The 26,625-nt window shown below is 43.5% G+C and overlaps 1 protein-coding gene across 1 annotated transcript; it reads left to right on the forward strand.

The window, feature by feature from the left end:
- The first annotated feature begins 1,055 nt into the window (after positions 1-1,055).
- Positions 1,056-26,140, forward strand: LOC125884378 (insulin receptor substrate 2-B). Its single transcript, XM_049569281.1, has 2 exons — positions 1,056-5,567; positions 19,925-26,140. Exons 1-2 carry the CDS (start codon positions 1,385-1,387, stop codon positions 19,927-19,929), a joined length of 4,188 nt encoding a protein of 1,395 aa, XP_049425238.1. The 5' UTR covers positions 1,056-1,384; the 3' UTR covers positions 19,930-26,140.
- Positions 26,141-26,625: the final 485 nt, after the last annotated feature.

Consider the following 26,625-nt stretch of genomic DNA (forward strand, 5'->3'; position numbering starts at 1 on the left):
AACAAATGCATTTAATTATTATTAGTTTTTCCTTTTTAATTATTTTATTTTGTATTTAATCATGTTGAGGTTTGTACTGTTTGTTGGACAAAACAAACATTGTGTCACTTTGGGCTCTGGGTAATTATGACATATTTTTCCCCATTTTCTTTTTTAATTTTTTACAAACCGAATGAACAATTGATTCATGGAGATTTTAATCTACAATTAAAATAATAATTTGTTGCACTCAAATTGTTCGAGATGAACTCGATATTCTATATTAATGCATAGGTAATATTCTAATTTTATAATATATAAGATAAGATATACTTTATTGATCCCCCAGAGGGGAAATTCAAAAATCACAGCAGCACAAGACAGAACAAAAGACATTAAATAGAATAAGATAAAAGAGAAATATAAAATAAAATAATAGTAAATAAATAAAAAGATAAAATTGCTTTTTAATTGTGTTTATTATTACTATTTTATTTCATCTTATTTGCCTTGAGCACAGTCTCTTTCAATACTTAAACTACATTTTTAATACACACTTACATACTTTACTTACTCAGCATTTTCAATGCAGGACTTTACTTGTAACAAAGTGTTTTACAGTTCGGTATTATTACTTTTACTTAAGTAAAGGATTTAATACTGTCTTATACAACTGATATTAACGTTTAAAAAATATCTATAACTTGACCCAGGACCTGTGTTTGCTCTCAGCGACAGGGGGAAGACTCTAGGTGGTTCTTTGGCTCGTCTGCAGCTCTGAGATCAGTTTTCTACGTCTACACAGTTGCTGTAAATCCTCTCAGCAGACTCCAGATCAGCCCTACAAAGTCACCGCCTTATTTTTAACTCCAGCACAACTCGACGCGATGTGATTGGTCACTGCTATTGACGCAAAGCACTAATATCCTGCAGCGATTGGTTCAGACTCCTGTCACAGCTTGTCAGTCAAAATGATGAGCCAATCAGAGCGCGCGTCTGACTCTTTGTTCCTCCCGTTTGGTGTGTGACGCAGAGGGTCATGTGTTGTTTGTGCTCTGGCCCGTAGAGATGTGTACAGGAGGAGAAGGGAACGGATTGCTAACCGAGCTAGCCGGATCCTCCCGATTATAGAAACACGGCAGAGCGTGGTCATGTTGCACACGGTAGGATTCATTTCGTGAAAAAAAGCTCGCTGTGGAATACTCGCCTCGCCGCGTGAAAAGAGGCGAGGGGACTTGTTTTTTGACGGAATAACAAAGCCGGTGCGTGAGGATTGCAAATCTGAGCTGTGAGTCAACGTTAGCTGGCCTAGCCGGACTCGGGAGCTCGTCTCCCAAAACAAGAATGGGGTCTAGGTCCACTCGGATTAGCTTGCTAGTAAAGTGACCTTTGATTGTATTCACTGATGGCAAATTTCACGAATTACCAGGAAGGCAAGGCAGCGATGTTGATGGTGGAGACGCAGCAGAGGGACGTGGGGACGAAATCCGCGGCCGCCACCGCGAACGGAGACGGCTCGGTCGGGGAACCCCCTTCCCTGTTAATTAATATCGGCGGCGGCGGAGGAGGCGGCTCTCGCTTCCATCAACATTTACCGCCCTCCAACCATCACCACCTCAGCCTCCATAACCCGCCAAAGGAACAACAGCTGCAGCAGCACCATCACTACCAGCTGGCCCCGCAGCAGCAGCATCTTTCCGGGGAAAGCACCGCAGAGTCCCCGGGCAGGAAAGCCTCCTCCTCCTCGTCCCTCAGCCAGGTACACACCGCCGAGGACCCCGCCGCTTCCTCCGCCGCTAGCAGCAGCAGCAGCAGCAGCGGCCATGTATACGCCGCTGTGAACGTCGCCAACACCTCGGACGTTGTGGATGATATCCGAAAATGTGGCTATTTAAGAAAGCAAAAACACGGACACAAGAGGTTTTTTGTGCTCCGGGCTGCCAGCCACCTCGGGCCGAGCCGCCTGGAGTACTACGACAGCGAGAAGAAATTCAGGAACAGCCTGCGCTCTGCTGCCGCGGCCGCCGCCAGCGGTGGAGCGGTCGCCCCTTCTCCCCCGAAAAGGGTTATTTACCTCTACCAGTGCTTCACGGTAAACAAAAGGGCGGATTCCAAAAACAAGCACCTCATTGCCCTTTACACTAAGGACGAGTACTTTGCTATTGTGGCGGAGAACGAGCAGGAGCAAGAGGACTGGTACGTGGCTGTCAGTGAGTTGATGAGTGAGGGCAAAAAAGGGCACGTGGATTCAGATGACTTGGATGATGGGTATGGTACGGTCACCCCTGGTACTGTGTTCAAAGAGGTGTGGCAGGTGAATGTGAAACCTAAAGGACTGGGTCAAACTAAAAACCTCACAGGTGTTTACCGGCTATGCCTCTCAACTAAAACCATTCACCTCGTAAAGTTGAACTCTGAAACCCCCTGTGTTAACCTTCAGTTGATGAATATCAGACGTTGCGGACATTCAGAAAGCTTCTTTTTCATTGAGGTGGGCCGCTCCTCCTCCATCGGGCCCGGGGAGATATGGATGCAGGTAGATGACTCTGTCGTGGCCCAAAACATGCACGAGACCATCTTGGAGACAATGAAAGCCCTGAAAGCTTTTGCAGAGTTTCGGCCCAGGAGCAAGAGCCAGTCATCGGGCTCCAACCCTATGCCGTTTATCACAACACGGCGCCACCTGGGCAACCTGCCACCGAGCCAGACTGGACTGCAGCGGCGGTCGAGGACAGAGTCAGTGGTTGGCACGCCGCCGTCAAGTAAGAGCTCTGGGGCGAGTGGTTATCGCTTCCGAACATCCAGTGAAGGCGAGGGGACAATGAACCGGCCGTTCCGCTCAGCCACAGGAAGTCTGGTTCACCTGAACTCGGCACGCGCCCATCATGGTCGCCAGGAAGGGGGTGGCAGCAGCAGCGGGAGTGGTGTCGCCACAGGAAACGCTGGCACGAGCACAGGCAGCGGGCGCTACGTCAGAGCAATCCCGGGGTCGACATCCACCTACCACGCCCGTTCCGCCTCGCTGCCAGTCTCCCACTTCCCATCCACCACCAGTCCAGTAAGCGTCTCCTCCAGCAGTGGCCATGGCTCCGTCTCCGACACGCTCACCCGCCCGTCAAGCGCCTCGATATGTGGCTCCCCATCTGACGGAGGCTTCAACTCTTCAGATGAGTATGGCTCCAGTCCTGGTGACTTCCGGTACTTCCGGGTGCGGAGTAACACGCCAGACTCCCTTGGCAACACCCCGCCAATCAGAGAAGAGAACTGTCTAAATGATTACATGGCCATGGGCTGGAACCGGGAGGTCTTTGGCACCAGTGGAGGCTCTGGAAACAACAGCGGAGGTGACACGCCACGGGACGAGAGCACGTCGACAGAGGATGACCGCTTTTCTTCGTCGTCACTGAGGAGAAGGACACACTCTTTCACCAGACCAACCGGTGGTGCAACTGGCGGTTCTGGAGTGGCAGTTTACCAGAAAATGACCCAGACCAACTTCTCATTGGACGAGGGGTCAGATGTTGTGTTACCATTTGGCAGCGGACTGCTCCGCGGTGGGCCGTCCTCCTCCTCTTCCTCGCTGCGTTCTGACTACAGCTCCTGCTCCGAGCACAGCCAGCAGAGCCGTCCCTCCACGCTCTCCCGGACGGAGACCAGCAGTGAGCGCCCGCCCCTCTCCTCCTCCTCCTCTGCCAAGGAAGACAGCGGCTACATGCCTATGATGTGTGGCGTGGCTGCGTCGCCACGGGACACTCCTCCCGACTACATGCCTATGCAACCCAGCTCTTACTCCCATCCCATCTCCCATTCCCCCCAGTTTCACAGTCCAGCTTTAGGTCCCCGTTCAGCCCACCACCCTCCACAGATCCAGTCCCAATCCTCCACAGACTCCCACGGCTACATGATGATGCTCCCAGGGGGCAGCGGCAGCTCCCCGTCTCCAGGTCAGGCCTCCCCCAGCCCTCACAGTAGCTCCAGCATGGCAGGTGCCAGTGGAAGTGACAGCATAGCGGAGAGACCTGAAAATGGAGAATATATGGACATGTCGTACTGCAGCGGTGGGGGGCGCAAGCTCTCAAATGAAGGGAGCGGTGCGTATTACACACCTGGCACACCTGAGAGCACCCCAAAGTCTTACAGCCCTTATTTCTCCCTCCCTCGTTCCTACAAGGCCCCCACCAGAGAGAGGGATGAGAAGGAGTATGGGGAGTATGTTCCTATGAGTTCTCCTGCCAAGCCAGTATATTCATCAGTTGCCACAGCTTCCATGTCAACACCAGAGAAGAAGGGTGGAGGAGGTAGTAGCACCTCCACCCCCTCTCACCCACCCCCGCCTTATGGAGCTCACCATACGACTGCAGCAATGGCCGACCGACGCGTCGTGAGGCCAAACCGCCTCCCTTTAGGCAGGAGAAGTTTCCATGGTCCACTGCGGGTTAGTGAGCCCTCCACAGCGTCTGCAGGCACCTCCACCTCAGTCCCCGCCACTGTCAGCTCATCTGAAAGGCCCTCCAGTCCCGGGGAGTATATTAACATCGAGTTTGGGGATCACTACCCCCACCAACAACAGCCCCCTCCTTATCCTCTCTCTACCCAAGATGAAGCGCCTTCCCTGGGATCCAGTGACCACTGTCACTCCCCTCACCAGGACTACATGAGTGTGGAGGTAGCAGCTGATCAGCAGGACAGCGCTGAATGTCTGGGTAAAAACCAGTCACCCAGACCCAGCCTTGTTGCCCCCTGGAACCCACCCAGCTATATCCGACCCCTGGCTAGCAATCCCGGGGCGCTGGCCTCCCCTGGAGTCCCTGCCGGCGGTCACTGGAGGTCAATGGGGGACGACTACACAGACATGACATTTAACCTCAGCAGAGGTGAGAGGACGCAAACGAGCCCCACAGCCATGCTGCAGCATCTCTGTGTGATCGAGGGACATTACGGCCACGCTCCCTCCGCCTCCTCCTCATCCATTTCTCCCCCTCTCCCCCCGTCAAGCCCTGGAAGGGCACCATCACAGCAGGTGGAACCCAAAGTGGTTCGGGCCGACCCCCAAGGCAGAAGAAGACACAGCTCGGAGACGTTCTCATCCACGTCCTCCTCTAATTCAACTCCCTCTGGAGGAGGACTAGCCCCATCATCCTCAGCCACCCACCCGACACTGGCCAGCTCCACAGCCCCCAACGGATCTTACCTAACGGAGGGTCAGGCTTCCAGATGGGCCAGCTCCGCATCTTTTGACAGCATGTGGGTGTCCATGGAGGGTCTAGGGGACTCACCGGCTCACCATGCTCCAATAAGAGCCATGGAAATGGGCGCAGCCTCCGGGACCTCAGCATCCTCCTCCTCGGGGGCTGGAGCCAGCAGAATGTGCAGGAACATGTCTGTGGGCTACCAGAACGGCCTGAACTACATTGCCTTGGAGCTGAGGGAGGATGGGAGTAACACGGGAGCCATGACGTCGGGAGCCGGTAGCAGCAATGGGAGCTCGGTGGCGGCAGTGACGGCAGGGACGGTGCCTCTGCCGGAGAACGGAGCCTACGCCAGTATAGACTTCACCAAATCTGATGGAGTCACCACGACAACCAAGGGTGAGTAAACACAAGTGTGTTTTTTGTCAGGTGGGGGGAAGTGTCACTCACAGACAAATGGTGCTAAAATTTTGTTTGTCTCCTCTGACAGCCATTGTTTAAAGACTCTTCCTACTTTCACAATCATATTTGGCAGGAAGAACTTTCATTGGTTTTCTGAAGTCACAACAGCCAGCCAGTGTTTGGAAAAATATAGTTCCTTGCAGTGTGTGTGTGTGTGTGTGTGTGTGTGTGTGAGAGAGAATGAGCTTTCATGTGTGAGTAAAAGAGAGCAATGTTATGGATATTTTTTCCTCACTGAAAACCAAAATAACCCTAAGAGCTGCATGCTATTATTAGTCGTATTATATCAATTTGCAGCTCCTCTAGTGAATCTATTTTGGATCAAGTCTCTGTGATCTTGACAAGGCTGCGTTCAGGCGCTTTGAGCAACCAGACAATGTCTTTGAAGGCATCTGTCCAGGGAGCTAAAGTCTAGGCTATAACAGTGCTGCTACAGGAAGTGGCACCAATATGCGGTTCATCTTGAGGTCTGTGTGTACGTTGTGTGCAAGCAGACTGGTAGACAATTAGCTCGCTGAATGAACTGAGGTTTATCTGAGGTCAAGTGCAGACTGAATCATCCCAAAAAAAAAAGGGCCCTGACTTCCTGTCTTTGTAGCTGGTAGTGTCTCTCTGCCTGTCTGTGCACGTGCCGCTGTTTTCTTTGTGTCAGCATGTGTGCAGAGTGTTCTTAACGTGTGGGTGTTTGTGTGTTCACAGCCTTTTGTCTGCTGCGAAGCTGTCACTTGAGACACTTTTCTACATTTTTGAAAAAATATATTTATTTATACAGAAACAGGGATGAGTGCAGTGCCAGCAGGAGCGGTTAGTATGATGGCAAAACACATAAAACACCTAACGGTGCTCTAATTTAGCGAAGCTTTGCAATGTTCACTTTCTGAGGTGTTAACTAAATTCAGTAGTTAATTTTGAAGCCATAGTTTGTAGGGTTGCGACTAATTATTCTTTTTATCATTGATTAATCTGATGAAAATATTCACAGGTAATTGTTTAGTCCGTAACATGGCAAAAAAAGTGAGAATAATGTGCATCACTTTTTCCACAGAAGCCAAGGGGACTTTTTCAAACAGTTAAAAAGCCCCAAAATGTTAAATTTAATGTCATTTATGACAAAGAAAAGCCGCAAAGCCTCATATTTGATTTGTTGGATGAACAATGAACTTACTGAATCAGTCATTAATAGTTAAGGGCAGGTTTCTTTCTACTGACTGTGAGCCTTTTATTCAGTGTATTCGAACACAATTTGTAGGCTGTACTAAGGAGGCTGATACTCCTCTAACTTAAGTGTATTCTGTAGGGGAGTAGGGATGTTCCTAACATCTAATTTCCCCTTACATTTAAACTGGAGTTTAAACTTGGACTTGTCGACTAGTCTAAAAGTAAGAAATAACTCAGAACAGTCAAATTAAGCACAATTTAATGTAGAAGCGTAAAACATTTTATATTTTGATCAGATTTTGAACATTTGACATTGAACAAAATAAATCTGCAGGATGCCTTATTATTACAACAAGATTTTTATTGGGTGAATGCAGTCATATGTAATCAAAATTTGAAAAATAAGTTTAACCTACTAGTACTTCTTGAGGTGACTACCAAGGGTATTTAATCGACGAGTCGACTAATTGAGAGGGGTATAAATCACGAGTTTCATCACTAAACCATAGTATATCAATTCTTGGAACAACAAGACCATATTTGCCGATATCACAAAGTCTACAGTGATACGATTTTGATTGATATGAGATGATATCATATGCCCATTCAACACAATCAGTTACAGAATAAGTGGCAATCTCTTTCTTTTTTTGTTTTGGCCATAAATGATAAAAAACGGCACATAAATGCTTTCTGAAAGAAAACTTTTCATTTTATCCCAAACCATTATCTTTTTCCTAAAACTCCGGGGCTATCTAGCTTAAGCAAACTTCTCCCAACAGCCATAAAACATGAATTAACAGCAAGATAATTTAACAAAAGTATAAAATTTGTTCGTAGTTCATAGGCAAAACAGTTGTTTTTTGCCAGTCACCCATTATTAGCTTAGGGCTTTTCATTGCATAAATTAGCCTAGCAGCCGCAGTAGACTTTTTTCCTCTACTCATAGCCTTACAAATTACATGTAACCTTGTTATTTTTCTTACTCATTGTTGATTTAAGTCAATAATTTCAGTCTGCATGCACGTTTTTTCAGCCTAACATTGTTGAAACAGAGCAGCTAATGTTGGTGTGTTGCTGTGAGGTTAGGAGTAGGCAGGTACATTGTGTTTTCGCCTGTGTATTTTATCCTAAAACGGCATTGTTTACATATGGCACATGCTCTGTCTGTTGACCCATACATTCTCCAAAATCTAAAATATTTCCAGACTAGCACATCCTTATTCCTGAGTCAACCCTTCGAACTGATTTTTGAACAAGCTTAATAAAGGACTAGTACTATGCTGACAGGATTATAACATATCCACTAGCACTAAGCACTGCATCTTCCTTTGTTTTGTTTTCAGTGTCACTGTTATCTAATATAATTTCCAGTGGAATATAGATTATATTGGAACTAGCTGTGTAGTAGGTGTTCATGTTGCCTGGCACTCAGTTACAGCATGCAAAGTCCAGACATGGACGTGTGTGTCAATGACACTTAGTGCTGAGGTTAGGTCTACAGTCAGTGTGGTAGATGGCGTGCACAGATCAAGAGGACCAAAAGAGGATGTTTTGACTCAGTTTTCAGTCTCTCACTTCCACTTTGATCATCTCCTTTTCTCTTTCACCCACTCGTCCTCTCTCATACTCTCTCCTCCTGCGCTTCCCCCTCGCTTCCTCCCCGAATTTCACTGTCTCGCTTCATGTGTGTGTGTGCATGAGTCAGGATTCTCTGCAAACGCCGGCTGACTCATTTGTTTATCGTGATGCTGAGCGGGGATGAAAGAGCGTGTGTCTGTGTGCGTGTGTATATGTGTGTGTGTGTGGTAAATCTACAGTGCTGAATGTGTGGAGATCAACTGACACTCAAAGCGCTCAAGCACATCCCATTGTGCATGTTTGTCTGTCTGTCTGTGTGTGTTTGTGTGTTTTTGTTTTCAGCCGCTGCCAGCGGGTTCATTAAGTGTGTGTATGTGTGTGTGTTGGTTCATGCAGTTCAAGGTAACATTCAGAAATGTTAATCCTTGCCCACACACACACACACACACACACACAATCAGTCTGTGTTATATTTGTGTGTTAGTCTGCATCTAGGTAGGTGTGTGTGTGTTTATACGCGCTGAGTCATGGCAGGCAGCCTTTGATGTGGCGTCGTAATTGCGGCGGCAGCGTGTCAAGGCACACAGCGGGGCCGGGAGGAAACGCATCATCATCACTCAGGAATGCACTTCCTCTCAGCTGCGGTGTTGAACTGATACAGGCACACCTGGATCCTTGACCCAGAGCAGGGAGGGGGAGGGAGAGACGAGCTTTCTGACCAGCTGTCAAGGAAATTTGGTGTGAACTTCTGAAACGTGGCTGTAAATATTAGATAAAACATGAATTCAGCTGATGTTAAAGGGATAGTTCAGACTTTCTGAAGTGGTTTTGTGTGGGGCACTTATCCATGGACAGTATATTCCAAACAGTTGATGTTAGTCAGCACATTCGAAGACTGGAGATACAGGCTGGAGTCTAATGTACAAGCTTAGCAATCTACTGTGCAGGGGTCCGCACCAAAACGTATTTTAGCCACCATGTTGAGAGTATTTTTACCACCTTAACGTAATGTCAGAGAGTGATATCTGACGGGAAAAAGTAGTAGTTATATCGCTCTTTTCAAAGCCAGAATCCTTTGACATATGCCATTGCAGCGCGCACACGTTCCTGAGTGCATGTTTTTCAAAGAGCAATGGCTGAGCACTGAGATGAATAGAGTTTGACTTTTGGAACGTAGCAGCGTAGCAGTGCGCACCTGTTGTCATGTGACGAGGGACAACCAATCACAGCCAACAGATATCTTTCCCTTCCTCTATAAATATCAGTCTGATATACTCAAACAAAACAACAACAACTAATTGTCAGCAATTTTGATAATCAATAATTTCAGGTATTTTTCTTGCAATTGTCCAGTTTTTTAGTTTAATAAATCAGGTATTTGCTGCAACAAAGACAGAGCTGTTAGGTGAGCTACAAGTGCTTGTTCCTTTTGATCAGGCAATTTATAAAAGGTATTGCAGAGGTTTTTACTTGTAAAGATTCTGGGTGAGAAACAGTTTGGATATTTTTACATAGATGCACATTTATGGAGTGTGTAACGTCTCTCTGCTGCCGGCTTTTCCTATCATGAAGACAGTGACTAGTCAGTGACTCATAGGGTGATGTCTGCTCTGTGTTTCTGTCTTCACAACAACACTTAAACTTGTGTTGGTACCAGAGCACCTTAAACTGTCCTCACATATAAGAGATTCTTTTGTATTATTAACACCTCTGGTAAAAACTGTTGACCTGTGCAGTCAGTAGTCAAGTTTGTTGGGGTATTTTTTGGCACCTGTAGCTCTGCACATTTTTTCTTGCCTTGCAAATGTATTTTAGCTGTATCATAACCTTTTCCCTTTTTGTTTTACAGTCAAAACAAAACGCACACTAACTGAACATGCAGGAAGTTGCAGTGACGAAGGGATGTCAATTGACAGAAAATTATTCGCAACAATTTTCATAACAAAAGTCATTTTTGGCAAGAAGGCCAAACATTGTTTGGTACAGGCTTCTCAGATGAGAAGATATGATGCTTTTTTTCTACATCAAAACAGTGTGAATTGAATATTTGGAGGGTTTTTGGTCAGACAAAATAAGCAGTTTGAAGAAGTGAGTTTGTGCTAGAGTTGCAACGATTAGTCAACTAATTGATCAGTCGATCAAATGAAAACTAATCGCCAGCTTTTGTCATAATCTATTGATTGTTTTGGTCATTTTTGAAGCCAAAATGTCAAATATTTGCTGCATCCAGCCTCTTTAAACACAAGAATTTTGGGATTTTTTGACTACTAGTTTGAGAAAAGATGCAGTTTGAATACGTCACTTTGGGCTCTGGGAAATTGTGATGAACATTTAATTGATTAGATGTTAAATAATAAGATTAACTGATACTGAAAATAACTTGGTACTTTCAACAATTTTTCTGTCTTCTGACATTTTATAAACCAATCGAGAAAGAAATAAAGTAATCACAAGATTAATCAATGGTGAATTTGAACATTTCTGTCAACCTTTTAACGATGAAATTAACCGCATAGCCAACTCCATATCATGGTTAATATATCTCTCCTGTTAGTTAAACCCCTGTTACCACTCAAAAGGGTGTAAATGTAAGATTATCTTTGTCAGGCTCATTGATCAGAACCATAATCATGGTTTATTGGTAAGTAGATTTTCATGAACAAGGAATTTTCTGTGGTGTTTAATTGAACAAGACTTAACATAGTAAGAGAAACAGATAAAAAGGCAAGTACTGCAAAAGTCAAGAAAAATATGAAATAGGAAAACGTTATAAAAGTTGTGCAGGAATGTGCAAACTATTGACCTACAAGGGGAATACATGAAATACTCCTTTAATGCTTTGGTTATTGTGCTACAGCTCTGATGGATTAAAGGGTGAGGTGGATGATGGGAAAGAAGAGCAGGTGGATATAAGATGGCAAAAGGTTAAAGTCAGGTCAGGGCAGGAAGTTGAGGAGTTTTTCAGCTGTAAGTGACAGCGGTGGGAACCTGCCCTTTTCTCCCTCTCCCCCAAGTGGATATGAGGTGGTAAAGGGTTAGTCAGAGTGTGAGGCAGGGTTATCTCTCAGCGAGCGACGGGGGGGGGAGTAAGATGTGAGAGAAGATGGTACGAGGCTGCCCTTTCCTCTCTCGTTCCCACCTCCACAGCCATGCCCGTCTATATTTACAAGTCTATTTCCAGACCGACATGAATTTATGGGCCGGTCCGAGGCATGCTCGTAACAGGACCCCCCTTTTTGCTCAGTGTGTGTTGCAGGCAGAGGTCTCTATCCCTCTCTTAAATAGCCAGATATACATATATACCCACAGATGTTAGAATTATTAACTGTCATGCGTGCACATAAAGTGATTTAGATTTTAAGCAGCCATTCAGACTGTCACAGAAAAGTGTTTACGGCTCTCTGAAAGCCCCCCAGAGGTTGAAGTTTTTTCCCTGCGATGCCCATTTTAGTGTCCATTTAGCAAATAAATAATCTCAAAATAACTTGCGCTGTTTGATGAGCACCTTAATTCAAAGCACTGACATGCTAGATGTGCTTTTAGCATGGGTGGCCCGCTCTGAGACGCATGGGAATCTATAAACCTGGCAGTGTTGGTGTCCATTGAGCTAAACAGGGAATTGATCCCCTAACCTCGGACGTGTTGGCGCCAGCAGGGTTCCCATTGGTCAGTGAGTTCCTGGAGTATTACAGAAGGAGGTGTTTCCCAGAGGTTTAGGTTACAGGTTGGATCTGATCTGTGTGATTGAATTTCTGCCTTTGAAGGAAGTTTGGGACATTTGGTAACTTAGTCATTGATAGACAATTAATCTGCAGCTGTTTTGATGATTTTGTGTAATTTTATTGTAGTTTTGTTGTTCAAGCTTCTAAATTTTGAAGACTTTGCTGCTTTTCTCATGATAATTAACATAATATCTTTTAGTTTTAGACTGTTTGTTGGACTAAATGAGTCATTTGAAGGCGCCATCTTGAGTTTTGTTTATCACTTTGACAAATTGATGCCGATATTGAGAAGAATTGTTATTCGCAAGAACATATTGGAATATATCTCACATTTTACATGCATTAAGGTTAGCGAGCCAGAAACCTGATTCATCTCTATGAGCTTACTTACTGAAGTAGAGAAATGAAGATTTCAAGTCGTGCAAAACAAAGTCACAGGCAGTGATTGAGCTCTACAAGACCAAAGAGCTAAGTGTCTAACATCCTGCGGTGCTTACTCAAAGGGAAATGTTGTGTCTCATCAGTAATAAATGGCCCTAAACACTGTCAGCTATGTGGTCTCGAGTTCTCAGTTACTCTCTAAGTGTAGATTTCATAGGTGGTCCTGAGCATTACTCAATCACTGAACCTCCTGTTTCTCTCAAACATGCAGGAAGTTCCAGTTCTTCTTTATGTCCTTTCTTCCTTCGTGTTTTTCTTGGTTTCTTTGCCTCTCGTCTTTTTTTTTAATGCTTATTGTCTCAGAGAGTACCCCTTGACTTGCAGGAATGTGACGTTGGATCACTTTATTAGGCAAACTCTAAATGTGTGTGCTCATGCGTCTTTGAAAACAGCAACACACACCTTTGTTCATCTTTTTGATTGCGGCTTCTGTTGACCTTTTGACATGCACAGAACAAACTAGAATAAATCTAAAATATTTGCATGCTGCAGGAAATAAGAGGAAGAGGATATACTTTATTAATCCCCGAGGGGAAATTCAGTTTGTCATACACACACATGCACAAACAGGACCTATATATGCATTAAATGGAGAGATGTCGGAGCAAGGCAGCCGCCAATGGACAGGCAGTTGGAGCGCCTTGATTAAGGCCCAGGAGGTGAACTGGCACCTCTCCAGCTGCCAGTCCACGCTCCATATTTGATCCGAACGGGAACTTGAACTAGTGACCCTCCGGTTTAAAGCAGGTTATCGGATGTATAAAACGAAACTGTGTCCCATTTCTCCCTGTTGTTGTGGATGTTTGTGTCCTGCAGGTCATGCCATATTTTCTTCACTGCATCTTGGTCTCTCTCAGCTTTGAGCAATGTCGGAAAATGCAAAAATCGAACCTGTTCCAATGATTTTAATGTCAGACAGAAGTTTTGAAGTCAGTGTGTAAACGTGATTAACACAATGTGAGGTCGTAGTTATTTTTGTACGTGCAATACATTTAAGTCAGTATCAGCCCGATATCAGTATCAGTCAGTGAATCCCTAGACAATTTATGGGTTTTATAACACAGGTAGAAAGGGTGAAAATGGTATAAAAGTACCAGATCTGTTGCTTGAGGAAACTTAAACCCAGAATCTGTTAGATAATAAAGTCAGAAACTGTTAACAAATGCCGATCAAGATCAGGGAGGAGGAAAAAACGACCACTTTCATTTCTCGATCTGCACTTAAAAGGCCGTTGCCCTCAGCTGTCACGCCAGCCTGTGTCAGGTCAACACGTTACGCTGGCTGTTCACTCCCATGATGCCTTTCATCTGTTGTCCCAGCTGGCTGAATGGGATTTAAGGACAGAGAGACAGACAGAGAGCGAGAGAGACGGTCACGGCTCTGAACACCTGCCTGTGTTGCAACGACACAACAAGCTGTTAGCTAATGCAGGTGTTTGGAGAACAGTGTTTTCATAACCCGATTTTGTGGCGAGGGTGTCTGTGTGTTTGTGTGTGTGTGTTCAGCGGAGGTCAGTTTAGGTCAGTCGGGCTCGTGTCCTAAGAGAGTTGTTTTGATCAAAGTCCACGACTGGACTGCAGAGAAACCCAGAGACCTCAGACTGCTCTGTCTCTCTCTCTGTCTGTTTCGGTCCGTCTGGTTCTCTCTGTCTGTCCGTCTTTCTCCTGCTGTCTCTGTCTCTTTGTCTGTCTCTCGCTCTGTCTCTCTCTTTTTCTCCGTCTCTGCTGTAATGTTATAACAAATACAGTTCATGTCCTGACACTGCTTTACAGTGAAATTCTACAAATGAATCAACAACAGAAAGATTTAATATGAGCACAATTGACAGGATGGTGCCTGTTGTATATACATAATAAGAAACTATATATACCTAATATTTAAAATCAATCAAAATGGAAAAGAGGACAAGAAACTGTTTGAAGCTTTCAGTTTCGGCCATGTGGTACATCAGCCTGTTCTCATCCCGAACTCATCAAATACTGCTGCTTTGTCACTGATCTGGGCATTAAAGACCGACGCACAAAGGCGCCTTTTGCAGCGGTATAATACACGCCGTGCAGTGGCAGTATTTGGCGCAGCGTTGAGCAAACCAATGCCATCAAATATGTCCACCAAACCCCGGACTTTCACCTGGGAGCCCACTGTTCACTTCCTATGTGAATGATGAGTCAAACCATGATGGGGTTTTTTACCAAACCTAACCACGATCTTTTGTTGCACAAGGAAATAAATGTTAATTCTAACATTTCCTGTGAAAATGGTGGTGTATTTTGAAGAAGCAATGCATGTAGCAAGTATCAATTGACACAGCGTCCCGAAACGCCAGCAACAGGCAAAGGAGGATACCTAGCACCTCATATGTAGACGTGAACGTCCACACACAAAGCAGCGATATTTGACGAGTGGGGTGGGAACGCTTTGGGTGTATTACCCCCAAAATATGGCCGTCGTATCATTCTTGGTATCATGTATCGTCTTAAAGAAAGAAAACCTTTCCAGTTGGTTACATCAGCATATGATTTGGTCAAACCGCTTTTCTATTATTATTCGTTATTACTACTCTGTCTGCCGTCACCACTCTGTGGCCTTGCTTAATGTCCCAGCCGCAATCTGACTGGTTACACATCACAAGAAATAGCCTATCAACACTGAAGGCTGCAGTGCCACAGACTGGCCAACAGGCTGGAGCTGCCGTAGCCCGGAAGATATTCTTAAGTTTTAGTAAACATCACAATCTTCAACACTGAAGTTGCAAAAACTACCCAGTGCGTTCTGCTGTTAGTCATAGTAGTTGGCTTAACTTCAGTTTTATGAGTGCAAAAACTGCAAGGTAATTTGCAGGAGGGAGCAAGACGGAGTGTGGACACAACGAGAGTTGCAACTATATGATCGTAGTTTTATAAAAGAGATTTGCAGCAAACGAATCAGATTGTGAAAAAAAAACAACGAAGTAGCTGTACTGGTCGTCTCTCAGGCCTCAGCATGTTTTGCAATGTCTGTTTTTCCCGAGTAAATATTGAACTTTTTTCGTCTCAGAGTGAGTCTGAACTTGTGTCTACAAGTGTATCAGTGTGGCAGGAAGTGTTGCTCTTCCTCCACCTCTTGTTGTTGGGTTGCCAGGTTGGTTTGTGTCACCCAGTTGTGGTCACTTGTCTCTGGCTATAATTTGGTCGGTGTTTAGGCTGTGCTGAGTCTGTGTACCGTCACTCCTCCTCTCTGTGTACTGTGTGCTCCTGTCTTTCTATCAGTCCGTCCGTTCATCCATCCCTCCGTCCGTCCCCGTGGCTAACAAACAGAGGAGCAGCATTCCAGCAGTGCCCCCTGTCAAAGCATCTGTATTGTGGCGTGCTGCTCACATTGTTGTGTCAGACAAAGCCTCGCTCTCAGTGGAATAACCCAGCTGGATGGCGGCCATCGCCGGGGTCACTCGGAGCCGCCAGGCCGCAACCAAAACAGCCAACCTGACAGCCCAGGCCCAGCCATGATAGCAGGGCAGGGAAAGAACTTTGTGTGTGTGTGCTGGCAGCGAGCTGAATCCAAAGTTCACCGGCCACGCTCGCTTATTTACCAGGAAAACAGTTTTTTCTTTTTTATTACAGCAAATAGTTTGAGCCAAGTCGCCGCCTTGGTCAGAGATGTCTTACATCTGTGCTGCTTCTTTTAAAGGCTTTGACGGTGAATGTCCGTTGGTAAAGATAAACTACTCTTGATTTTACTATGATTATAATATATGAGGCTCGTTTCCATAATCCTCCAAGAAATTAGGTGGGGGGTGTGTACATACCTGTAAACAAACCCGTTCACCAGTGTGGCTGAAGAACTTTCATATTTCTGGTTTTGCAAATTAAACAGTGGGCTTTAAAAACATTTCACAAAACCCCCTGGGGCCACGTACGGCCGCGTAACCCCTCAGAAAATCCCCCAAAAGTGGGAGAGGTGAGGTTTTGCTTCCCTGCAGCGCTGTTCGGAAGGCCGAGTCCAAAGCCAGACAGATCCCAGTCAAAATTAGTCAGCAGCACTTGGCTTCAAAATGTCCAAAACAACTAATATTACCAGTCCAAAACCACTGTCAGTGAACCGGCCACATTCCAGTTACTCTGTCTGTGTGTGTGTGTCCATGTGAGTGTGTGTGTGTGTGTGTGGGGGGGGGGGGGGGGGGGTCACAGCAGGCAAATAGAAAACAACAGTTTTTTCCACTGGATGCTTTTATGAATACTTTTTATGTTTATGGTTGGTATATGTAGATTGAATTATTCACCTCTTAAACTTTGAATTGTATATATAATATCAGCAGGCAAATATCACCTTTTATTAGCTTGTCCCAGATTAGGGTTGCAACAGTATAAGATTTTCACGGTACAATAACCTCAATCTCAGAAAATATTGCAGTTTCACAGTGTCACAGTGTTTCAGAATTTATTATATTAGCAGTCAAAATGACCCTTAAATGAATTAAAACAAAAGGGTTATTGTTGGTTAAACAACCATTTTATTACTTAAACTTATACTTGAAACCATTTTATTAATGGAAGTATGTGTAAAAAGCAGAGATGGGACCAAGTCACACATGTGCAAGTCTCAAGTAAGTCCCAAGTCATTTTTTCTTGGGCAAGTCAAGTCACAGGTTATGTCAAGTCAGGTCAAGTCCTGTAATAGGTCAAGTCAAGTCCAAGTCAAGTCACCTTATTATTGTAATTTTACCTGCAGATTCTGATCTTAATAAAGTGAAAAGACAAGATATAAGTAACTGTCAGTAAACATTGACTTCATCGCTGCAATGATGAAGTCAACGACGAACCGGTCGGAATGTTCGCTCACGTTTTCGGTGGTTAATGTTAGCAAATAAATTAAAAAAACAAGTTCCACCAAGCCGACCCCCCCCCCGCCTATCTGATATAAGAGGGCCCGTTTCTCCAATAAACATGTAAGGTCCGTAAAGAGGGCATGACTGATTGAGAGGATCATGATCCAATCATGACAACGCCATTCTCAGCCTGCACTCCTACTGGGTAATCAACATTATTTTTTTAATTAATTTATTAATTTTATATTCTAACCGAAAACATGATGTGAATAACACTCAAGTCGTTCAAGTCATCGTGTCTCAAGTCAAGTCCTGAGTCTTTAACTTCCAAGTCCAAGTCAAGTCTCAAGTCTTTTATTTTTTGTCAAGTCAAGTCACAAGTCATCAAAACAGCGACTCGAGTCGACTCGAGTCCAAGTCACAATGACTCAAGTCCCCATCTCTGGTAAAAAGTCTCCTCTTAGAAAATAACTAAAATAAAGTGGAGATTTAACGTCAATTTGCATGTTGTTGTTTTTTTCAATATCGTAGATAAGCAAATGTACACGTTATGATAACCGTCATCTTTTCTATTACAGTGTACCTTGAAACCGATATATCGCTCTAACCCTTATTGCCTTGTCCCAGACACATAAACCTTTCCGTTTTATACACAAATAACTTCAAAGTATTTGAGTTTGATTCAACTTTATTAAACTTCATGTAAGTTTTGCTCCATTTCTTGTCATCAGCAACATCATCTGTCAATTAATAAAATATAGCCCCTTTTACACTGCCAGACTTTTCGCGAATGTTGGGCCGTTTTGCCGGCAAGCTGCGAACGCTTAGACACAGAGCCAGATTGGCGAGTTGATCCGAGGCGCCCAATTTTCCACCTCGTAGGGTAGTCATATGGCGGAACCCTTTTAGTTTAAACAGACCGAGGCGGCCTTCTGCAACGGGAGGGGCTGTTGAAGACTTGTGGGAGGAGCTGTTGATGACGCAGCATGTGTGACCCACTGGCGGTGGATAAACACGAAACATCTGATAGCAGGAATTAGCGAGCAGTTAGTAGCAAGAGAGAAACGCAAACCTGACAGACACTGTAAAGATGTGCAACTGGGGAGACAAGCAATTGCGCGCCCTCCTTGTCCTCGCAAATGAAGAGGCCATTAACCATCAGATGACGGGGACGGTGAAGGACGGGCCGACTTACGAGAGAATTGCTGAAGAACTGACCAGCCGCGGCTTCCCTCCCACGTCACTGTTTACGTCACACGCTGAGCTACACGTTTTGTTACTTGCTCACGACCCCCATTGCCCCAAAAAAGGCGCATTCTGTATAAACAAAATTAGGTAGGCAGCATTTCGCTGCACTCCCTGATTTTGTTTTTATACTGCCAATGCTGAAAAAAGACTGATTGGACTTTCCTGCAAATTTGCACAATTCCTGTTTAAAAAGGGCCTCTGTTTAATATAATACTGGTATTTATTGTAATAAAGTGATGATCTTTTTTATATGTTCTGGAACTTCCTGCAAAAGCTGCATTTGATGTATATTTGGCATCATTGAGTGTTTTTGGTTTTGTTTGTTTTTTGTTATTGTCATTGGTGTATTGTTATGTGCTGTTTGCAAAGATTGAGACTAATATTCTCAAAGCATACTTTCATCTTATAGTCACGTTTACCTGCATCCTTTGACGTCAAGCTCTTAAGTGTCCTGCCTACATCACCAAATGTGAGAGATTATTATAAAAAGAATCATATGTACAGTGTTTCAGGAACATGACCATTGCGTAGACAGATGGAAAGGGGGAATAATTGAAGACACAATGTGTTGCAAAAAGAAGAACAGAAACTGTGGCTATTCATGTAAGCGTTGACAGTGCATGAGCTGACTCTTGTGACACTTTTTGTATAAAATAGGGTTATCACAGGTCATTGAAATCCTTGAAAATCTGTGAATATGAGGGAGAAAATCAAGACTTTGAAAGTTTTTTAAATCAAACATGGTTCAACGAAAGTGCTTGGATTTATATATATTTTATGCAAGTATAGAAATTCAAGTTATTCTAGTTAACGCTGTGTTTAATTGTTGTCTGCGAGCTTCTGTAAAGCAGCCAGTTCTCATCAGTAATCAACCTTGATCCATGTTTTAAACCAGTGGTTCCCACCTGGTCCAGCCACAGGGTCCAGATTTCTCATTAGTCATTAGTTCAAGGTCCACACAGTTGAATACATTCAGCTTGCATTTGGCCATGTTGTCAGGCTAGTTTGTTGTCTCTGTGAAGTAGCTGTCTGTTAGTCACTCATTCTACAGCAGGAAATGGCATTTCAAAATAAAAATCGTGTGCTGGAAATTCACTGTACTTAAAGACAGAGTGGGGTTTTTACAAACTTGACATGTTTGTGAGTCACTTGTGGTTCATTCAGAATGGACCCAAAACCCACTTTTGGACCCTGACTCATCAGTTTGGAACCACTGTTTTAAACTATGCAGAGTTGGGTCTTTGAATTGGGAATTAGGCCTGGAAAGTCCTTGAATTTGATGATTGAAGATGGATCTCTTACCTTTTTGTTTTCTCTTCCTGTCTCATTCTCTCCCTCAGACTGAGCAACGGGACGATAGAGGTTCCCCACCTTCCTCCTTCTCCTCCTCCTCATGTCTCTGCTCGGGGCACTTGACTCTGCCTGCGACCTTTGGCCTCCCCCTCCCATCCCGCCGGCGACCTCTGACCTCTTCACCCAGACTGAGAAGCCGCTCCCTTCTGGATGCAGAAAACAACAACAACATAACAACAGATGACAAAAACGCTTGCAGTTTTTTATAAGTGTATTTCATCTTTTATTTTTTTTTGTGTGTTTTATATGCATATCTTGTCCTGTTTTTTTTTTTTTTTTTTTAATCATTTCCCCCCCCCCCTCTCACAATCGATGCTGCCAGTGTGCGCTGCTTTTTTCAACAGACATCGGTCAGTGAACTTTGGTTGAGGGGGGTGTCGGCAGAACCCGAGGTAGTCTTATTATCAGATGGTTCTGCTTCTCCGTACGGTATTAAAAAGGGAGGCTGGAAATACTAAGCAAAGGCATTATGGTACAAACTTGGAAACTTTTATGTTGAATTTCAAACGTTAATTTTTATTTTTAATTATTTTTTTTACCCCATGCATAACCCTTCCTCAGTACGGTACCATACAGTTATTACATTGTGGACAAAGTCATAGTAGAGAATGTATTTTTTTTTCCTAATGAATTACCCCTTAAATGGTACGAGCTCATGGCTGGATCCATTTTAGCCTCAGAGGCGAGAAGTGGCATTGCACACGTACTGTGCTTGTTCCCGTGCTTTGCCCAGTCGGGTGTGGCACAGTGTCAGCACCCTTTTTGGATCGCTATTTAAAAATTCAAACTGGGGAAACAGAGCTATGGTACAGTGCCAGTATGGGTTTATCAGAGTGTACTGATACAATGGGAAACCTTAAAAGCATTATTCACATATTATTATTTATTTGTTGCGATAGGTACAAATATTCCAGTACATTTCTTTGTTTGCTTTCAGGACGGCAATGGTACTCAATAGGGCGGGGGATAAACGCCGGTCACCAGTCGAATGCTGGAAAGTTTAGTCTTTGTCTCCTCTCCAAGCTACTTTGCAGATAATTGATGTGTTTAAAGGGATAGTTCAACATTTTGGGAAATGCGATATTTCAGTTTTGCTGCCTTCACATGGACTGTACACGGCACAAGGACAGTACCTTCTTATGGAGACAGATTTGAGTCGATAGAAACACTACACAAATACAAAAAGATTTGGCAAAAAATATAAATATTTAAACTTAAAACGGCAATGCCGTCTACTGCTACTGTTGCCAATATTTTCAACCAGTCTCACCTAACTTTATCGTCCTGCTATCCTCCAGTAAAATGATATCTTATGTGTGCCGTCTACTGTCTGCCTGATTTCATGTGAACACAGCACTGTCTGTTAAATATGAAGCATACTGTTTTATCTTTGCATAAAGACCGTAAGCCAGGGTTAGCATGTTAATGTCCAAAACTCAAAAGTACCGACCAGTACCTCTGTAGCTAATGGAATAGTATGATATATCCTGTTTGTTTAATCTGTTTAACCCAATGTAAAAATGATTATTTACTGTATTATGGGCGGGACTATTTCCTGAAGTCTCCCCTCTGTAAAATGGCAAATTACGGCTTTTACATTTGGGTTTGTGTGCAGGTTAAACAAACACGGTCTAACATGTTAATAAGTGAACTTCAGAGGTGCTGGGAGGTGGATTTTGTTACCTTTGCACAGAGTAAGGCTTTAAATCTTTATGCTAAGCTAAGCCAACTGTCACTACATATTGAACGGTCTAATGTTAGAGTGATATCGATCTTCTCATGTGACGCCAAGCAAATAAGCATCATTCCCAAAATGTTGAAAAAGAAAACATTAGGAAGAAATCAAAGTAGCTTGTAGAGGTTTTGGAAACTCGGCCGCTGTGCCCAACGGATGGAAAATGACGTTTTCCCGCCCTGCTGCTTGGTCGGCTTGTGTTATCCGAAATTGAAGCAACTGTTTTAGTATTTTTTTTTTTTTTTTCTTCCAGTTTTACCTCATATGGTCCGTAGCACAGTTCAGGTTAGTGAGGGAGAGTGGCACCAACACACACACACACACACATGCACTCACACTCGCAACGCTGTGAAAGGTAAAAGCACAAAGTACAGACGTTGACACTGGGATGCAAACACTAGTCTAATGCACACACACACGAAATCTCTGCAAGTGAACTCTATACTGTACGGCAGTGGCATGTATGCGCACACACACACACACACACAGACATGCCTGTACGTCATGAAGACGCATGTCATGGTCATGTGGCATCTCCAATGCCTGCTCTCATAACACATACAGTAGTCATGCAGCCCTAGAAAGGCGAGGGTAACTCCTGTGTGCTCCCATTTCGGCTCTTTGTCAGCGGCTCTTGGTGACGCACATTAACACACACGCATGCATATATATATATATATATATATATATATATATATATATGCATGCTGCACACTGGAGGGTTTGTCACTGGCTCTGAGTGACGTAAAGAGGTTTCGAGTAACCAGAGCTCCAGCCCCAGGTGCAGCGCGCTGGTCATACTTGCCCTGCTACAACCTCACACACACACACACACACACACACACACATTGGGACAGGCAGTGAACACCCACATCAATCAGTCTTAGCCGGAGCTTGTTGCCTCTTCTCTCTCACACTTTCATCAGACTGAGACGCCCATATTTAGCATTTCTACTCACGCTCCTCTCCCATGACTTTTACCCACACAGCTGTTTTCATAGAAAGAAAATTTGCTTAAATAAAAAACAAAGACTGACAGCTAGCAGAGCCCACTGAATTGCTTTTTTTTCTGCTCAGTATTCACTCTTCTAATGCTATCTTCGCCCCGTTTCTGATTTTTTTTTTTTTCCTTCAGCCCACTCTTTTTTTGTTGTTTTTAATTTGTTTGGACGGATGAAGGCCTGTCACTCTCGCTGTGCTCGTTGTGTGGGACGCATCACTGTCGTCCTTTTAGGGCCCCACACAGCGGGGATGCTGAGGGACTGAGCTGAGGTATCTTTAAATAATTGTTAATGTCTGGTTTTAGGGAGATTTTCGAGCAGAAGTTTGACTGACTGCGGGGAATGATTTCAAAGTGAAGGTCAGCCGGCCGTGATTGACAGCTTACTCGATGCCCTCTGAACTGCACAGATGCAGCGAACTCTGCACATATGATGCCCGGTGTTCATTGAAACAACACAAGTGTAAAATTTTTGGATGTCTGACTCATTGGAAAATAAAGTAAAAAGTGTCTCAGATAGATAGCTGCGTGGTGCACATGCTAGGGTCATATACAGTGCAGCATTCTGTATAAGTAAAGTTTGACAACTAGAAAACAACTTTAAAGACCCTAAGTGTTTTTTTAAATGACCTTAAGATTCATAACTTGTAAAACACAGACTCAGTTTTGTTGCAACAAAAACTGTTTCTGCTCAGATCAGTGGAGGCCCTGAAGCTCTGAAACATATTTTGTTTAATGAATTGTGCCCTCTGCACAATATCATTTTGTGCATATGAGAATCTTTAATGTTATGGGCACAAGATTAAAGAAATATTCTTGTGATTTTCTACTGCCGGAACTTCAGTCTTTGTTGCCGACTTTACAGATCTGTAAAGGCCAACACATTCTTACTCCGACCTCGTCACATATCGACGTTTGGTCATGGGCTTTCCACGTCCACATACAACGTGAAAGGTACCCTGGGTGCATTGGTTAATGACATTCTGGGACACCGTGTAAAGTTCTGCCTGTTGCCGTTTTCACAGGAAATTTAACACTTACAGTCTCTTTCAAAATAAATGCACTACATCGGTACAACATCGCAAATTGACGTTTCTTTTCCATCAACAACAAAAGCACGTAGTTAGGTTTAGGAAAAAAGAACAGGGTTTGGCTTTAGAATCTTATGGGACACAAACACCACTCTCTCGGGTGAAAGTCGGTGTTTGTTGGACCGGCCTGTCCCAGTCGGGACCTAACCTTCGTCCTTGTTCAGCTGCGTTTCCCTCTAATGGCGCCGTTAAACTATAAAGGCAACGGGCCGCGTATCATGCTGACATTAAAAGACGCCTTTTTTCATTGGTTTCTGACACCATAAGTCACTGACTAAGTGCCGGCTTTCGATGACTTCGGAGTGAGACCAGCCTCGTGAAATGCAATCACTTAAGTAACTCTTATTGAATGCAAAAGTCGTAGCATGTGCACCAACGAAGCTTTCTGAAAGATAATTTTAAAACAGTGCATCAGTGTCCAAGAACCTAATGTGATGTTTTCTGATATCTTGTCCCAAACCCAAAGATATTCAGTTAATAATGATATAAAACGTTAATTGTTTTGCTTCGTTTGAATCACCAGATAGGTGGAGTTTACTGCATTACGGCAATCCAGAGTGTGTCAGGCATTTCAGCAAATTCAAGACTGACTTTCTAGTATTCACCAAAATTTTCCATGTCATAGTCCAAGAACAAAATCCCACCTGTGAGGTACACCACTTAAACTGAATTTCCGAATATCTTCACCCCTTCCCTTCGTCCCATGTCCCTTTTTTCAAATGGCAGCAACAACAGAGCCAAAAACGTTAAAAAACAAACAAACTGTGAGGCTCAAAATGTGGTCAGAACGATCCACGTCGGTACAGAAACAGCAGAGCTTTTGAGCACTTTTACCCTTCGTCGCCCTCTGGAGGGTCGGGATAATTAAGCTAACCTTCCCCTTCTACAGATCCATGTTTTTAATGGTCTGGTTTCAAAGTGAAAACCCACAAAATGCTGTTTAAAGATTTTCAAGCCTGTGACATGTCTTATATGTACATTTTGAACAATTTGAGATATTGACCCCTCATCTCCCTTGAACAAACGAAGACTATTATAAGAATATTTAGGCTGCAGTGGCCCGAGACAAACGAGAACATTTTTTGTTTCTGTTTTGGAAAATGTTTTGTGTTCTTACGATGCTACAGCGACGTGTTGCTTTTGAGTTTTTTACCGCTATGGCAAAAAAAAAAATGTTAGAGCTAGATTCTGGGGGGGATTTTTGGAAGAATCCCTCTTAATTTATTTGAAGCATTATTCAAAAACGGATAAATGTCTTTCATGTCTGATTTGCCTTTATGTTGAATTTTACCCCCCTGTTTAACCCTGTAATGACTGAATGAATTTACACAGAATCTGTGTTTATCTTGGCAACAATTCAACCTCAAAACTGTCCTCAACGTTACCGATTCTGATGTTGAAAATCAGCTGTTATGATTTTTTTCTTGTTAGGGGTATGAGAAATGAGAAGACCTACGTAATATATATAAATATATATATATAAAATTATATATAATCCTTGCAGAGAAGACTTAGGGTACTGCATCATTATGCAAACTTTTGTTTCCTTTTTCCTCTAATCTTTTGGTTCATTTTGTATTCTAGTTTACAGAGGGAAAATAATCATCTTATTTTTGGTTGTTTTGTTGTATCGGGGCGACCTTGTTTCTCTGAAAACAAAGCGACACAAGGGTAGTATTTTTTTTTAAGAGTACATAGGCATTTTGCAGTTATTTGTATAAAGAAATGGGTTACAACCTCTGCCTAATGTTTATTTTTTTGTAACTATATTACAGTTTATTTGCTGCTGTGTAGTACAGTTAACAGTTGGAAATGCTGTCGATGGCAACCACGACAATGAAGACGATGTTCATTGCCCTGCTATCAGGCGCGGGTTCCTTTCGAAACTTCGGAGGAGGAGGGGGGAAGCAAATCCCACTCTACCCTGCTACCTGTGTTCTTAGTTTCCGAGTTGAATGCTGTTGTTTATTAGCTTTACAGGAAAGAGAAAGAGTTAAAAAAAAAATACTGTGGAGGTGTGTATCCTTCGTATGTGCATTATTTTTCAGCGACGTACGTCCTATATACGAAAAAGAAGAAAAAAAGAATTAAAAAAAGAGAAAACTGTGGTGGAAATGGAAATCCTCCTTCTGTAAATAAGGAAAAACTCAAGTTGTCGCTTTTTTCATGTTATAATCGGCGCCTCAGCAGGTGCCCCCCCTTTTTTTGTTTTTGTTTTACTTCCTTCTCTCTTTCTTTCTCTCTTGTTTTTCCTCGTGGAGGGAAAGGGGGGTAGGAGGGGTACTCAGAGGCGATTTGAGCATCGGCATAGTGTTTATATTTATCAAAACTTTTTTGCTTTCGATAGAGCTATTGCAATAAAAATGTGTTCATGTAACTGCTGCTGTCTCAGCTGTCTTTTTGTTGCATGTGTGATGCATCATCCTGGCGAGTACACAACCACAGGTGGAAAGTAACTAAGTACAGAGCGTAGCAACTTCGAAAGCAATTTAGCAGAGTGACTGAATATTCCTCACATTTTATTTAATGTTTTAAGATCTAAAGTGTGCAAATACATTTTTTGGCTCTTTCATATATCTTTCATATATTCATTCATATACTGTTTTTATTTATGCCATATACAAAAAATATATTTTTGAAAAGCTGATTTTCTGTATCTAATATTCATCTAATATTAGCTGTCTGATTATTTTAGTTTGTAGCCAGCACAGGAAACCAAAGTGTGTCGTCCCTCCTTGGGGCGGTCGGGACAGTTACCCAGGTGTGGTTGGGGCAGTGTTGTTCAACTGTTGTAACTGTAAGTGTTGTAACTTTGTTACATATGTACAAAAGTAGACAAAAACAAGACAAAGACCCACTGTT

The sequence above is a fragment of the Epinephelus fuscoguttatus genome, linkage group LG23, assembly GCF_011397635.1.
Source record: "Epinephelus fuscoguttatus linkage group LG23, E.fuscoguttatus.final_Chr_v1".
NCBI classification, from domain to species: Eukaryota; Metazoa; Chordata; class Actinopteri; order Perciformes; family Serranidae; genus Epinephelus; species Epinephelus fuscoguttatus.